The sequence below is a fragment of the Manduca sexta genome, chromosome 2 (genome assembly GCF_014839805.1).
Source record: "Manduca sexta isolate Smith_Timp_Sample1 chromosome 2, JHU_Msex_v1.0, whole genome shotgun sequence".
Taxonomy (NCBI): Eukaryota; Metazoa; Arthropoda; class Insecta; order Lepidoptera; family Sphingidae; genus Manduca; species Manduca sexta.
In genome coordinates, this window is record NC_051116.1 from 8914054 (window position 1) to 8930145 (window position 16092).

General features: G+C 38.2%; 1 protein-coding gene across 1 annotated transcript in view; it reads right to left on the reverse strand.

The window, feature by feature from the left end:
* The window catches only part of LOC115448588, a 60805-nt gene that overhangs the window by 11013 nt on the left and 33700 nt on the right, over window positions 1-16092 (reverse strand). Inside the window, exons 2-7 of the mRNA XM_037437073.1 lie at window positions 8660-8753; window positions 8063-8206; window positions 7061-7140; window positions 4662-4752; window positions 3952-4058; window positions 27-644 (exon numbers count right to left, since the gene is read on the reverse strand). Of these exons, the coding sequence (XP_037292970.1) occupies window positions 27-644; window positions 3952-4058; window positions 4662-4752; window positions 7061-7140; window positions 8063-8206; window positions 8660-8750 (1131 nt within the window). The 5' untranslated portion in view covers window positions 8751-8753. The remainder of the gene's footprint in view (window positions 1-26; window positions 645-3951; window positions 4059-4661; window positions 4753-7060; window positions 7141-8062; window positions 8207-8659; window positions 8754-16092) is intronic.

Here is a 16092-nt window from a genome sequence, read left to right on the forward strand (position 1 = left end):
CATACAACTCTAAAACCGCAAGTTACCTGCAAAGGCGGCGGCGGTACGTTCACGAGCGGGTAGCTCATTTGTAACGCTATCGAATTCGGTTGCGGCCCTTCCAACTCGCCGTCCAACGAGTGAGACGACCTCCTGAACTGCTTCGTGTTATCATCCTTGTACGCCGGCATTGACTGGTGCATTTGGAACGGTTTGTCCGGATAGTAACGTCCCTTGTAGTACTGTTTGTGCGCCGGACTGGCCGAATTGCACGGCTTCGGTTTCGCTAGCGGATTGACCGGCGTAACGGTCGGACTCAGCGAGCTCCGTTTGGGCCTCTCTATAGATCGGGGAGGTAGGGGCGGAGGGGTCACATTGTCCAAACACGTAGTAGGCACTATCGGCACTGTGTTATTATGTACATGTCTCCTTTTATGGTCAGTTTCGTCCGAGTTTTGCCGGACTAGCGGCGGCTGGTTCTCCTGCTGATTCTTGCTGTTCTGTCTCGCTTGTCTGAGGTTTCGGAGACTCTGTCCAGTGAGGTTGCTGAGGGACCGCGGGAGTCCGCTCAGGAAGCCGGTGTTGGACACGGGCGTGGAGGTCTTCTCTACGACGGTTTTATTGCGCAGGCGCGGTGTCGACGGCGGTTGGGGCAGCTCCCCCGGCTAGATAAAGCGTTTGAGGTTCAAGCGTGAGGTGGGCGCGCCGCCTCATGAACAGATTTGAATGTATATTTAGCCTAATTGCAACTCATTAACGAAACATATTAATAATTTTAATAATAATTGAATGTCGACAGAGCATTTGAAAACCAAATCTATATCCGTAAACTTTAAGCACAATTTACAATGCACATTCAAATCCCGTCACAGACAGCGGATACGGTGAGTTGTAATGCAAACTTGGTAGACGACATCAAAACGACCATTCCCAGCGATGTTGAGGCGAAAGCTATGTTATCATGTATTTATTTATGCCTGTCCGTCTGTTTCTATGCATATTGTTAACAGTTCATATTTATAAAAATCGCCTCATTTATAATTTTCATAAATAAAATCTAAGCCATACTGAAACCGGGAATATAAAAACGATATAATATTTTAAATAATATATACAGACAATAAAAATGTGATTCCTTTTTAAATATTAAACTCCGTTTTTCTATTTTAAACCAATCACACTGCGCCTTAACAAATTTACAATAAAATTAACGTTATTAACATATATTGCAATACATTTGTAAGTATATATTGGACTCCGGTATACATAACTATATATAATTAATAATACATACATCTAGATAAATATGTACCTAACAATTTAACATACAACAATCACAATATAAATCTTACCAATAAAGCTCGAAGACTCAAAATTCAATAACAATTTTCGCAAAACATATAGTGCAAATATACACTGCCAATTATCCCCAATCTCCCCAACAAAAAAAAACACATACTGTACAAAATACACAGAGCTCGTCGTATGTTGGTCCCGTAATGTACAAAGAGCTTTGGTCCCATTAAGTTTGGTCCTATTCGAAACACAAACATGCACAGAAGCAGACACGGTACAAAACATATTGTTAGACCCATGGTTCGGTCCCACATTAGCGATGTTAGTGCATGACACCACGTTATGGCGCATGGATGTATGGACGGAGTCACTTTCGCCTCGAAGTGTACACTTGCGGCCCAAAATATTGTACTCAAAAATATATTTAAAAATAAATAAATATAGCAACAGCGTGATTTAATTGAAGGTAGGTATTTTTTATAATTCAATGACGAAAAAATCTCTATGCCATATAAAAAACATTAAGTATAAGTGTTGGATTAGCCACGAAGGACGATTCCATTTTAAGCGGAACATAATAATCATTACACATTACTCCTTGGATATACTATACGGAAATTTGAACGCAAACGGATTTCGGATACGACAAACTTATCTATAATTAACCCCCATTATAATAAATTAGGTCAGAAACTAGAAGCATCAACTCATAATTTTGAAACATCATAACCATTTTCACCCCTATTTGGCAAATAAATAATATTATCTGAACAAACTTTGGCGGCGACGATAGCTAAGTTAGGAGTTGAACGGACTGCCAAGACGAATGTCCGCTAGGTTCAAAATGCAAGGGCGCACACCTCTGACTTTTCTAAAATTATTTGTGAATTATCGCTTGCTTTAACGGTGAAGGAACCTGCAACCTGAGAATTTCTCTATAGGAATTTCGAGGGTGTGTGAAGTCTACTAATCCACTACAGCGTGGTAATCCACTACAGGCCTAATCTCTCTCAGTAGTAGAGGAGGCCCGCAGTGGGACAGTATATAATAAGGGATCATTGTTATATATTATAAACACACTTGAATATAAAAACATACCTGAATATGAATTAATCCACCAAATACCCTCGCACCATTTACCTAATATAAAGTAATACTAACACCGTTGTGTTCATTCATCGAAGCGTTGTTATCGCTTATACACTGTCAATAATGTATTTAGGACGAGAGATGTACGCCGCGGTACACGCACGGAATAATAAACTCTGCTCTTATTGTTTTAATTATGTATATTGTGTGGGGCGATTTCTTTTATATTCTTAGTAGTAACATGTATGGAAATAGTTTTGTATGATACCAATGGTAATTTTAAGATATAAAAGGAGGCTAGACGATGAAGCATGCATTATGAAAAGGAGCAAGAGTGCTAATAAACCCTTCTCCTTAGAATGGCAATGAGAATTGATTAATATTTTTTTCAATTTCGTAATACACCTATCGAAAGTGTGTTTTTATTGATTTAGCGGTTTGGAAAACTACGTAACTGTCTACGCTATGGTAAAAAATATTTTTTCTTTACTACAAAAATTGATAAAAAAAAATAATTAAATTAATTTAATTGTTTTTCTAAATCAAATAATTGCGAATCAACCTTAAGCTTGTCATCCATAATAAATCGCAATATACATTTATTTTTATTTTTAACAGATTACACGCTTACGACAATCAACCAACCAGTACGAAGCAATATAGACAGCAATGTAAACACACATAACTACCATATTTATTACAGTAAATATTAACTTTGCATAAATCTCATATGGCATGGCCAAAACCAATATTTATTTAACACACAAATTTGGGCCGCAAGTGTACCGCACACATGGTATTATCTAGAAATGGAATAGAAAAAAATTAAGTGAATAAAACTATTAAAAATAAAGTTTTAAAAACGGCAGCAAAATATTCAAAAATTTTAAAATACTTTGTGAGAGAAAAAAAACTGTGGGTAGTTGGTGGTTACCGTGACATCGAACTGGGAACTGTGGCGGAGGATGTGAGTGCCGTACTGTATTTATATATTTATTGCATTTCATACAAAACATGTATATCTGACATAATGCCAGAGACATTCTCTACCAGTCAACCTGAGGTGGTGCGAGATAGAATATAGTAATTATTTAATTATTTTTCTAAATTTATACAACAAATCTTCTTTTTAACCGACGTCAAAAAAGGAGGAGGTTTTCAATTCGACTGTATTTTTTATTTTTTTTTATGTTCGTTACCTCAGAACTTTTGACTGAGTGAACCGATTTTGACGATTCTTTTTAATTGACATATTGAAGTTAATATTTTTACACGACCATATTTTCATAATTTATATTTTATTTTTAAGCGTATAATTATTTAGATATTTTATAGGAATAAACAAATATTAGATCTGTTATACAATTAATATCAAGAAACCACTACTACATTGCAATATTTAAGCGCCCCAATAATTCCCCATTCAGTCCGAAACCCTCACATCCTCCCCCAAACACCCAGACGAGTAAATCCGTCTAACGGGGCGGTCTAACCGTCCGTTAGAGCGTCTAACCGCCCCATTGAGCGTTCCAAACGCCCAACGGAGCAGTTGAACCGTTCAACTGAGCTGTCCAACCGTCCATTTACCTGTCCCGCGGTAATGTTGTCTATCTCGTGCTGCAGCACCGAGCACCGCTGCTCGGCCGCCTCGAGCTGGGCCTGTTTCCTCACGTCTGGCACTTTGGTTAGCTCGTCTGGAAGAGTTTCATAAATTTGGAATTATTATATCGTATAATTACACAAGTGAAATTATACTAAATAGAGTAGACAAAATACACAGACCGAGATTTTATCACAGAAGGTAAACAGAGGTATAACCATAGTTATGTCCAGTGTAACTACTGAACATAATAATACTTAACATCTCATGTCTCATGATGGCGAGCGCAGTGGAATACCAAACAATACTTTGTATTTCAAGGTGTTGGATGTTTGTACTGTTTATGGGCGGTCGTATCGCGTACCATCAATGGCAAGCTCGTCTCGTCATTCAAAACAAAAAAAATAGGATCCTTCTATATGTCATGTGTGCTCCATCTCATGACATATGATGTCATACTGGGCGAGCTTACATCCATATCTTGCACAAATTCCACATTCCGAGCTCATACTGAGCAGAAAACTCGATATCGTAATCAATTCTGGGACTTGAGCGGTGTCATACAGCCTTGGCAGTACAACTATGCCATCGAAACAGTCCAAAATCCAAACATACACGATGGTCTCATTATTCAATTGCAATAAAAATACATGTAGAAACATGAATAGCAAATGTTATAGTAGTACTGTATACTCACTCCTCAACTCCCTGATGTACTTCTGCTCCTGCTCCAGCATCAGCTTCATCGTATGCACCTTCGACACTTCCAACTGGCGCTGCTTCTCCGGCTACACAACACATCAACATAACTTTTGAGAAATATTTAATATGTCTTCCATATCTTAAAAAATATTAATATACTTATCAATTTCGTCATACTAGTCTCGATGGGAATAACATAGACCAGGTAATTAAAAACAACGTGGCAAGATATTTAGTTTTCTGATCAGGCTGATGTATCTAAAATACAACCGCAATCAAGAGTCATCAGTTATTAATCCACCAAGAAATAGACAAGTCAATGGCAACCAATCAGTGTAGTCATCAAACACTAAGCAAAAGTCACCAATAATTCTCCCAACCAGCAAACAAATTAGAACCAATGAGACACAAAGTTATTGCCATTCCCAATAAACCAACTCTAACCACCAAATCTGACTCTTACCCTAAAAACCACTTTTAAACGCAAATACATATCAAAACTTCCCCGCTTCCCACACTACATCTAGAGTCTACACTGATGCATCGATAAATCCGTCAATATATTTGTCCGATGCATGTAGATATCAGTTATCAATATGTTCGCAAACACATCGACCCAATTATATGCTAAAGATTTCTGCATCTTCGCAAGATAGTCGACACGATTCGCAATTTCGCACGATAACGTAAATTATTTGAGTTGTGTGCCTAGACTTAGCAAAGACATAGTGTCTCATGACAGGTCTTTGAAAGCGTATACTCTGATGCGACTGAATATGGCGAGCATATTTCATCATTATCATCAGGCGCTGGATGTCCACTGCTGAACATGGGCCTCCCCCAAAGATTTCCAGACTGACCTATTGGAAGCGAACCCCATCAAGCGATCTCCTGACACTTTTATTAGGTCATCTGTTATTCACTCTGAATAATTCGTGTAGAGTCTAAATAATGTTATTCTGAAAATAACATGTTACAATGACTTCACCACACCTGATAGTAAGTGGAGTAGTCTAGACTCCAGATAGAATATCCACTGTTGTAAAACGATTATTCCTCGTCAGTCTACACAAACATACTAGCCTGTTCAAAATATCTGGCGGCTTCAGGAATTCGACTAACTCCAGTATAGAAAACCGTAATGTTAATAAAAGACATAGTCAAACCTTCGTTGTTATATTTCTAATATGAACTAGAGACTTTCCCGCCGTCGCACCCACCACTACAACTCCTGTAAACCAGGATCTGCAGTGGCACGCATTTTATGACACCGAGCAGTGAAGCTCGGCGAGTCTCAGGGAAAACTAATATGTCATTATCCCGTAACGACATTAATCAAATAGAAAGATAGGGAGGAATAAGAAATATTACTTGTCCACTTATTGAATATTATATTAGAATATGAAGTAGGGAAAAATAAAGAAAAAACGGATATTCTTTTACCAGCAGTCATAACTATAGTAATCCAAGTCCGGTATACAATCCTTTACCCCCCTCCCCGTTTACCCTGCCCCTAGGTATTCGGAAACGCACGTACTGTCGCCGTTTCTTGTACGTGACCGCTGCGTAAACAACGCTAAGGTCACATTTGGTGTAGCATTCTAGATCTGAACTTGTGTTTTAACACATGTGTGTGGCATTTTGGTTGTGTGGTTGAGAGAGATGCAAGTTGAATTCCCCGAGTCGGTAGTGAGCCTACGAGGCATGTCTTTTAGCATAGAATAGTATTTATAGGTACAGGACTTCCCAAAAATATCGTTTGAAAGTGATAAAGATGGTATAATCCAGCCTATTCGAGACGGACTTCAAGCCACTAACAAATTGACTACTTATCTATCGATTGATAATAATTTTTCCATACATTATTATTGGCTATTTATTGCCTTTCAAGTATGTGAACTGCTGACATATTGAAATAACAATAGCCAGGCAATATCCTATAAACATAATTTAAACATACCTTTTCAAGACAAAACTAACAAAATTCGTTGGAATGTCAAGTCAAAACTTTAAAACTTTGCTTTTGTCTGATGAGCACGAAGTTTAGCGATACTAAGCCGATTCCAAAGAACTGGTAACGACCAGTTACTTCAATGACAGAGGCAATCAAAGTTACTGTTACTTTTGACAAAATAAACTCTTTTTGTGGCATTCACTTTAGCGAAGATTTTGTTTTGATAAATCCTAACCCCGTAAATTGAGATACAACAATATTATCACAACGGCCCTATGTCTACGCACTGCAAAGGATGCCATGCCGTCAGCACAGAGAAACAGACTTGTTATCGCAGCTTTACTCCGTCCTTAGATAAATAACGTCTATGAATAAGGGGGTAATGCTTTAAATGTTACTTTTAGTTTCAAGCAAGTCAAGCAATATTAAAATTGACTCACATTAACAGGTACGGGTGCTGTGATCGGCGTTTTGTGCCTCGAAGCGTTCTGCTGCACGGTGAGCACTGTCGTTGGGTTCGCTGGAAAAGCGCAAAAATAGTGATAAGTATGGCTATATTAATTGTTAAACAATAATGATTATGGCTATATTGATTATTATAGTACAAGCCGGCAAACCATCAGTAGGAGAAGTAGCCATATTTATAAACTGTTTCAATATAAAAAGAGTTGTTGGTGGTGGAATATTTGTATGCGCCCGGATAAACCCGCTATAGGCGCCCATGTAAGTGATCAGCTTTTGTAATCTGGTTTGAAACAGGCTGGCATAAATGTGTCGATTTGCGAGGTGTAATCATATCTCGTCAGTCGACAGTCTATCTAAACACGACTAAGTTTACCATCAGGTGAAGTGGGGCAACTTTGCCGAACTATAAAAAAAAAACATACATTCACTGCTGGCTTTTAATGCAAAGGGGTTGAATAGAGATTCCAAGATGCGAAGTATTTAAATTGACAGAAACTAAAAAAAATATAGAGCTCTTAATTATAACACATAATCATTTTGGCTGTTCATTATCATTAGCGATGTTCAATAATATTATTCAATACGTAACGTGAGCAATAATATTTACAATGTAGCGGCAAGTTAACGATACGATAATGTAGTGCACCAAATGTACTGCGGCTCATCTTACATTGTTATCTTCGAGAGATTAATTTAAGGGGTCAAAATAAAAAGTATCTCCATGCGTTTAGCGTCACCATTAATGTGCTGATCAGTTTAGGAGAAGACGATTTTTGAAAGTGTATCAGACCTTCATCTACTTGCAGAGGAACGGAAATTGACAAGAAGTTCCTTACACACAATATTTGACCATAATCTAAAATAGGACAGCATAGTATTATAGCATAGTATCGTTTACTTTTATTTCGGATTACATTAAGACAGCTGTTGCCTTAGCCTTGTTAGATCCTCTCCCCCCCCCCATGATTTCTGCTCACCTCGTATCATGTGCACGACCTGCTGGTGCGTGTGGTGGTGCACCGGCACCGAGTCGACGCGCAGGATGCGGTCGCCGGCGCGCAGGCCCGCGCGCCACGCCGCCCCGTGCTCCTTCACCGATTGCACGTATACGGGGTTGTCACCTGACGTTAACACATAATATAATGATTTGCTTCATGACTTCTCAGTAACTACTACTTCTCATATGCATGTATAATACATCAAATACAAAAGTCACATTCTTATCTATGCTTTCAAATTAGTTGTAATTAAAGGAGTTCTATTTAATTTAGCTGTTTAATACGCTGACTGTCGAATATAACTTGAACTTGGTGAAACAGCTCCTACCATTATATTTTGTTATGTCTAGCGTGATTGGCATATGCACGGGAATATGATTTTCTTAATAAATCCATGGATATTTATAATATCAGAACTTACTGCGTTGCCTATATTTTAAATAGACGTTTGATTTAATTTAATAATTAATGGTAACGAGGGAGCTGTATTGACTAGCACGAATTACTCATTTCCTTTAGAATGTACGAGTGCTGTCGGTATGGCATATGATGCTGGATTGCTAGACGGCCACTCACCGGACACCTTCATCCCATACCCGTGCTCGTCGCGCACGACTGTGACGGTGAGAAGGTCGTCGCCGCCCGGCGACCCCGCCCCGCCCAGCATCACCTGCAACAACACATCACACGTTTTACAACATACAACATTACGTATAGCATTATATTATTATACATATGTTTATAAGATGTCATGTAACACGCTTATGTAGATGTAACTAGTGTTTTTTTTTAAACCAGATGTCCATCAAATAGATATTTTATGCTAAGATTTATTATATATCTATACCCATAAACACCCACAATTCTTAGGAATTAAGAAAGGAAAGGATATTGGGGTTTAATTCTGTGGAAAACACGATATGGAACAGCGAAATTACAGCAAGCCTGTTTTCTGTAGAATTTATACATATACCTTCGGCTGAGGTAAGCAAATGTACCATAGAAAGCCTAATTTTACCACCGCAGTCAACAAGAAAGAAGCTGGCTTGCTAGTGAGCGCCATGCTTGCTTATAAACTGTAGTGCTGTATGGTAGCACACTGGACTCAGCCTATTTATTTGGTTTATACAAAATAAATTGTACTTAAAAATATAATGTCGATATTGCTTGCCCAGAAAGCGTCAATAATTTGAACATTTCACCATCACCTACTCCTAGCTTTATTCTGCGTCATAGTTGAATGAAATCAAAAACTCTTATTTACAATTGGCAACATCCTACCCCAGACCACGTACTCATCAACAAAAGATCAAGAAAAACACGACGAAGATAGGAATAACAAAGGCAGTCGCGATCACATGAATGAACACGTAAACACGTGGGTTAAACGACATCAGGTAAACAGGAAGCCGTGCGAGTTACTGTGTAGTTGAATGTACACCAACTGCGTTGCATTACAACGAATTAACATATCTGTTGTATGGTATTTTTGAAGTTATACTTCTTTTGGCGCTTTAGGGAAAAATTATGGAGTAAATTTTATGATGCGCGCGCACACTGTCACGAAAACGGGCCTGAAATTAGCTAATCAATAGTTAATTATTACATTATTATTTAATGTGTAATAAGTGTACAAATAAATTAATAATAGAAACAAATAATTTTAAATAGTAAAGTCCGGAAAATTTTAATTGTTCTGTGATATTTAAATAAGATTTATTTAACTTAATAATGCGTTTAAAACTTTTTTCTGTGTATTAAATACCTTTTTTTCTATTATTAGTTTCGTTTTCTCTACAAACAGGATAACTTGAAGGATCATACTTTTAGAAAGATTTTTATCCTGTTACACCAAAGAAGTATAACTTCTTACGTGCGTACATAACGTATACACACACGTTTTTAGATAGATGTTGCTCTGTTGCTTTACTAATTTCGTTGCAAAGACAAATTAGTGTTCCTGAGACTCGGCGAGCTTCACCGTTCAGTGTCATAAAATGCATGCCACTGCTGATCCTGGCTAACAGGAGTTGTTGTGGTGGGTGGTAGACCTAACACAACTGATCGGTGACGGACATATTTTTATAGGAGGGGAGATTTTTACTGGTGGTAGGTTTCTCATATGTAAGAGTTCGCCAGGGTAGGTACTACTGCAATGTTTATTTCGGCCAACAAGCAGCAGTATGTTACTGTTGTGCTCCGGTTGCAAGAACATTGTAGCCAGTGTAACTACTGGACGTAATAAAACTTAACATCCCATGTCTCAGAATGGCGAGAGCAGTGGAATACCAAACAATACTTTGTAATTCAAGGTGTTGGATGGAGTTTCTATTGTTTATGGGCGATCGTATCGCTTACCATCAGGCGAACAGCATGCTTGTCTCGTCATCAAAAAAAAAATTGTCACTGACAATTCAGTTTTATACTTGCTACGAAGAGATATAAAATGCTTTACTTGTGGCCTATTGTCAGCAGTAAACTTCCAAAAACTAAAGAAGAAGAAAGAAAATAAACGATAACACAGAATCATTAAACATTCCAAATAAGCCCCACCAGTACAAACTGGAGTACAATACATTTCCCAATGGCTAAAACACTTATACTAAATATAGCTCGCACGTAGTGCCGAGTACGAGCGCCGCGTGCGCATAGTTCGCGCCGCGTCGAGTTATAGTTAATACAATAAACACTGGTTTTATATCCGCTCGGATTTAGGAGTTCATTCAGCTTTGCGCGAGAGATACTTGTCGGTTCGAGTGACGAGAACATCTTTCGCTTATTTCGCTTTTTACAATCTGTATTGAAAATACATACACCAGAACAAGGTTTTGTGACATGGTTACAAATTATTTATATTGCTTGATACTAGGGATCGGATGGAAGATTAATTATTTATTAAAAAGTGCCATAAGCAGATGTCAGTCAATACTTATTAGAGAGTGAAAAGGATTTTAGAAAAGAAATACGTTTTCAATCACAGGGTAAATACACCATAAATGTGTTACTTTTAATTGTGTATTATGAACTTTGGGTTGACTTCATTCTCTTACTCATGACTGCATTTTACAGCAACTCTTGTAAGGCAACACTGGAATCACTAATCTGCCTTTAACCCACTCCATAATTAGTCAAATAGTGAGGAGTTGGAAGTCTCGTCAAATATAACAAACGGTATAATTTGCTACAGTTTTATGCAACTGTTATTTGCTTTTTGTCTGCGTTGTACCACAGCCGCTATGTGTCGCCGCCGTCCTAGGAAATCCGAACCGTATTACTGTAGCGGTGCGAGTTCAAGTGGATAATAGTGACCCAGATGCTTCGCTAGATCGTTTCCTACCAACATTTGATACTTTCAAGGAAGTTTGGGTATCAGACGCGGTGACTGAGATAGGAGTTAATATTACACACGTTTATTATAGCTTTTTTAATTATTTAGTTATTCTTTGCAAACTTCATGTTGCGCCCCACAATGCTAAAGATTAAGTGGAGCAACTTGATGAAAAGAAAAGATTACTCCACGTTCAGGGAATCACGACCCTCAGCAATGAAGAATACGATGCGAGAAGGAGAAGAAGTTATTCTTTATTCAACACACAGTCATTACATTACCCAATTCAACTTGCGGGACATAAACATAAAAATATATAACATAAATTATCTCTGCACCACCCTAAGGTTGACTGGAAGAATATGCCTATGGCATTAAGTCCGCCTGTATACTTTTGTATATAAAGTGCTAAATAAATAAATTAAACTAAGTACAAAATAACATATGACAAATTTTTAAACCTAACACAAAGTAAGTAGCTAGATTAATGGTATGCGGCATGAGTAACCATAAACAAAGTAAAGTCACTCAGAACTATTACAAAATACTAAAACTACCAGTAATCACATTGACTAGAATAATAATATTAATCAGACCACTTTTTTTTATACAAGCACGTCCCTGATCCGACTCTCTGCACCTGATGGTAAGCGGAATGAGATCCAGATAGTGTTGGATGATGAGGCGATTATCCTTTGCCAGTCGAAGAAATTCTACCGGCCTGATTGATACCGGGTGTACACAGGCGGATCCCGGAGCAAGACGCGCGTGGCGCTATGGCCGCCACTATAGCGGGTTTTAAACGCTCACACTTTGTTTTTATACACAAATATGGATATAAAACGATCAGACCTACCCAAAAAAACTCTCACATAGAAGATACCACCTATTTCTTATCATCATTATTAGTTACAGAAAGTCCACTGCTAAATATTCACTTATACCTCTTAAATGAATAAATATATTTACGATCGTCGCGAATGTAACAAAACAACCGTAAAACATTTGGCAGAGCGGTGCGCGGCGACAGAGATCGCATTAATTTTATGGCGTTAGGTCATAGCTTCAGTTACAATGGTTCTAAGAAGCGCGGGTTTGGCAACCGACGAGGACACATCATTGCTGAAGCAGTCCGATTGTATAAATAATTAAAGAAGGTAATATTAGTACGCGATGAATTCTCGGTGATCCTAAAGTATCCCCATGCTCAGTGTCATTAAAGACACGCTAATGCAAATTTGTTCATAGCATTTACTGTATAAGTCAGCCTATTTTGTAAAAAGCAAGAGATCTTATTTCCAAACTGCAATTATAAACTTACAGATAGGTCATTGTCATTAGTAGAGGAGGTTCGTGCTCGCCAGTGGGCAGTATATAATATAGGACTGGTATTATTATTATATATAAGTCTGTGTTAATAAATTCCTGGCAAATGTAGAGAGATACAAAGGCATTCGTTGGTCGATATCTCCCTTTCGAAGTTGGCATGTCTTCCCAATTACTAACTAATAATAAAGCATTTCAAAAAACATAAAATGAAATACTTTTAATCAATAATACAGCCAACTTCGCGTCCCAATACACTTCGCATTTTTTTACCTGGAAAAGATTTTAACGCGAGCGAAATGGCCCGCAGAAACACGTAAACATAAAATCAATACATGATACTTGCATTGTCCACTTAAATACATGAGCTTTAACTTGTAGTTGTGTCGGTATATCGATTGCAAAGCCACGCTGCCCGCTATCTAATCTGCATGTAATTGTTTCCCCGTTCGAGTGTACATTTCGGTCAAGGACGTTAAAGGGCTGCTGTTCATATGTCAACTATGATACAGATCAGTGCGAAGTATGCATATTTTGTTATTACAAATGAATAAAGACACTTGTAAGCGAGCTTAGTGTTAACCGTCATAAATCTTTAAATGAGATTAACATCTCATGTCCCAGGATGGCAAGCGCGGTGGAATACCAAACAATACTTTGTAATTCAAGGTGTTGGATGGTGTTTCTACTGTTTATGGGCAGTCGTATCGCTTACCATTAGGCGATCGGCAAGCTCGTCTATTTAAACAGCAACAAAAAAAAAATCTATAACAGTAGGAACTAGGAACACCAAACTTTAAGTAAGGGAGCACTGTACGGCAAGTCATTACACTGGCTGCAATATTCAAGACAACAATAATATCCGCCCCGTATTATACTGTCCCACTGCTGGACACGGGATTACTACTAAGAGGGATAAGGCCTTAGTCCACCACGCAGGCCTAATGCGGATTTGTAGACTTCTCACACGCTTAGTACAATATTCAAACCGGTACACAATCCTAATATGGCAATGTGTTCTAATAAATCGTCAAATATGATAACTCGTGCAAAAAGAAATTGTAGTTAGGTCAGTTCTTGAGAAATATTGTTAAAGCTAATCCTTCATCGATATTTTTGACATAAGACCGATTGGTTTTGTTCACTAATCATTGTTCAGCTTGCCAAGCATTTCCATGTATAATTTTATTATCAATGTTCATAGTAGTTCCCTAAACCATAAAACAAGTATCCATAACAGATATCTGGAACATCATCATAACTGTATGATGATGTTGGCAGACTACACGCCGCCATAGCAGAACATTTATAATGACACGTAAATCAAAACAAGACGTATTTAGACGGCAATATTGGGGACCGAATCGCCCAACCTATTTTATTTAAAAAGTAGAGAGCAAACCAGCAACTTGGTCAGCTGATGATATGCGATCACAGGCGCACATGAACCTTACAATACTGGAGCTCGGTCTCCACACCTAATGCACACCCATGCACGGAAGGACATTTGTCGCGGCCCTAGGCACACAGTTAAGTGTGTATACATCATGGTTGCTAATTCACACTGAGACCTATGAGAGCTCACTAACATTTCATGGCCTTCGCCCTTCCTTCCATTCTAAGAGGTTTCCTTATCCTTTCTTCTCACTCCCTTCCCAGCTTATTCCCTCCCAACTTTCCTCCAGAGCCCTATAGTCGTTAAGCCGAAGGATTCCAGTACCCCATTCGCGGGGTCCGATACCCAAAAAAATCTCTACAATACTTGAGGACTCATGGAAGTATTCTTAGTGTTTGAATTAGGAATACCCACTACTATTACTTCTACATTATTGACAATAGAAAGTCCACTATATATATGAACAAATCCTTGACCGTTCACTAGCAATTATTGTAAATTACTTTTTTCGCTGACGGCTCAAGGTTGTGTATATCATTTTAGTCTTTAATCAAAGCTGAAGGAAAAAACTATTAGAATGTGCCATTGAATTTCTTTTTAGGTCACGAAAATACTGCAACGAATCTCAAAATATAGCAACAAATTTGTATTTATGTAACATAATGCCACGCTTATTGCTCCGAAGGCAAAAGCGTAAGTATATGTATTATGTAATGAATTGAAATTTCACCAAACTCAATAATCCCTAATAATATAATAAGAACAAAACCTATCGCCAATAAGATCAAATACTAAATTTGACATCCAGAAAAAATATAAAACTTTTGTTTAATACGTTATGCTTCTCTAACTTCTCATTCGCTTATTTTCATAACGTTCTGAAATCAGATTTTTCTCAACTCCTTCTTAGATCAAAAAAACAAATACACATCACTACTTTTAACACCGAAGGGATAGATAGAAGTGCAACTAGCGGATCCACTTTCCGCCTGAGTTTTGCCTTATTGCCGTTCCATGATGTGATGGGGGAGAGCTTTACCCTTTTATCGGGCATAATTTCCAGACTCCGGGGTAATACAAAAACAAAAACATTTTAATTTAGTCGGACCTAGGATTCAGATCCAAGCCTTTGGAGCGGTAGTTGTACCACTCACGCAATACTACTACGTCACCAAGGCAGTCAGTCCTTCCTACATACAGGTTTAAAATAATTTTGCCATACAACAACTTTTTATAAATTAAATCATCCCACTATACATTTCACATGCGTGTTGTGTAGTGCATCAGAGTATTCGGCAGACAGGCCGCCGCCGGTCGGCCGCAAAGCATTCAATATAGATTTTATCATGCGCGCCAACATCCGTTCTGCTCCGGCGGCCGGGGGACGTATTCAGACCGGGAGAGGGGGGACCGACCCCCTCGCCGTTTATTGTCAGCAAAACAATGGAAAACCAGACCTTTCTCCAACGTCGAGAGTATGTTATTGATTTTCTAAGATTGAATTTTAGGTAAATCCATCGACACAAGTCTATCGACTTAATCAACCTTCAATAGGGGACGGCTCAAAACAACTGTACAGATATAAAAAACTTAGTAACTTGTTATACAAAAAGTAAAAATACTTATTTAACAACATACATACGGTCAAGGAGAAAAAAGGCCAGAAAAAATACATGTTGTACATGTATAAATGTCAGTTGGTTTGGGATGACCGTCGCGCTGTAATTACTAACCCGACTAAAAGTTACTTCACGAATAGAAACCTACACTACACTGTATTTCTTAGGAAAACCATCACTGACCAAGCCTTTTAGTCTGCTTACTCTCTCCCACCCATCCTACCATACCAACAAAACCCAAACATTGAAATTAAAATACTTTTCGGATTCTATCGCGGTTTTTATATTTTTGTTTTCTCCCGACGTTTCGAAGCCTTTACAGCCTTCATGGTCACGGGGT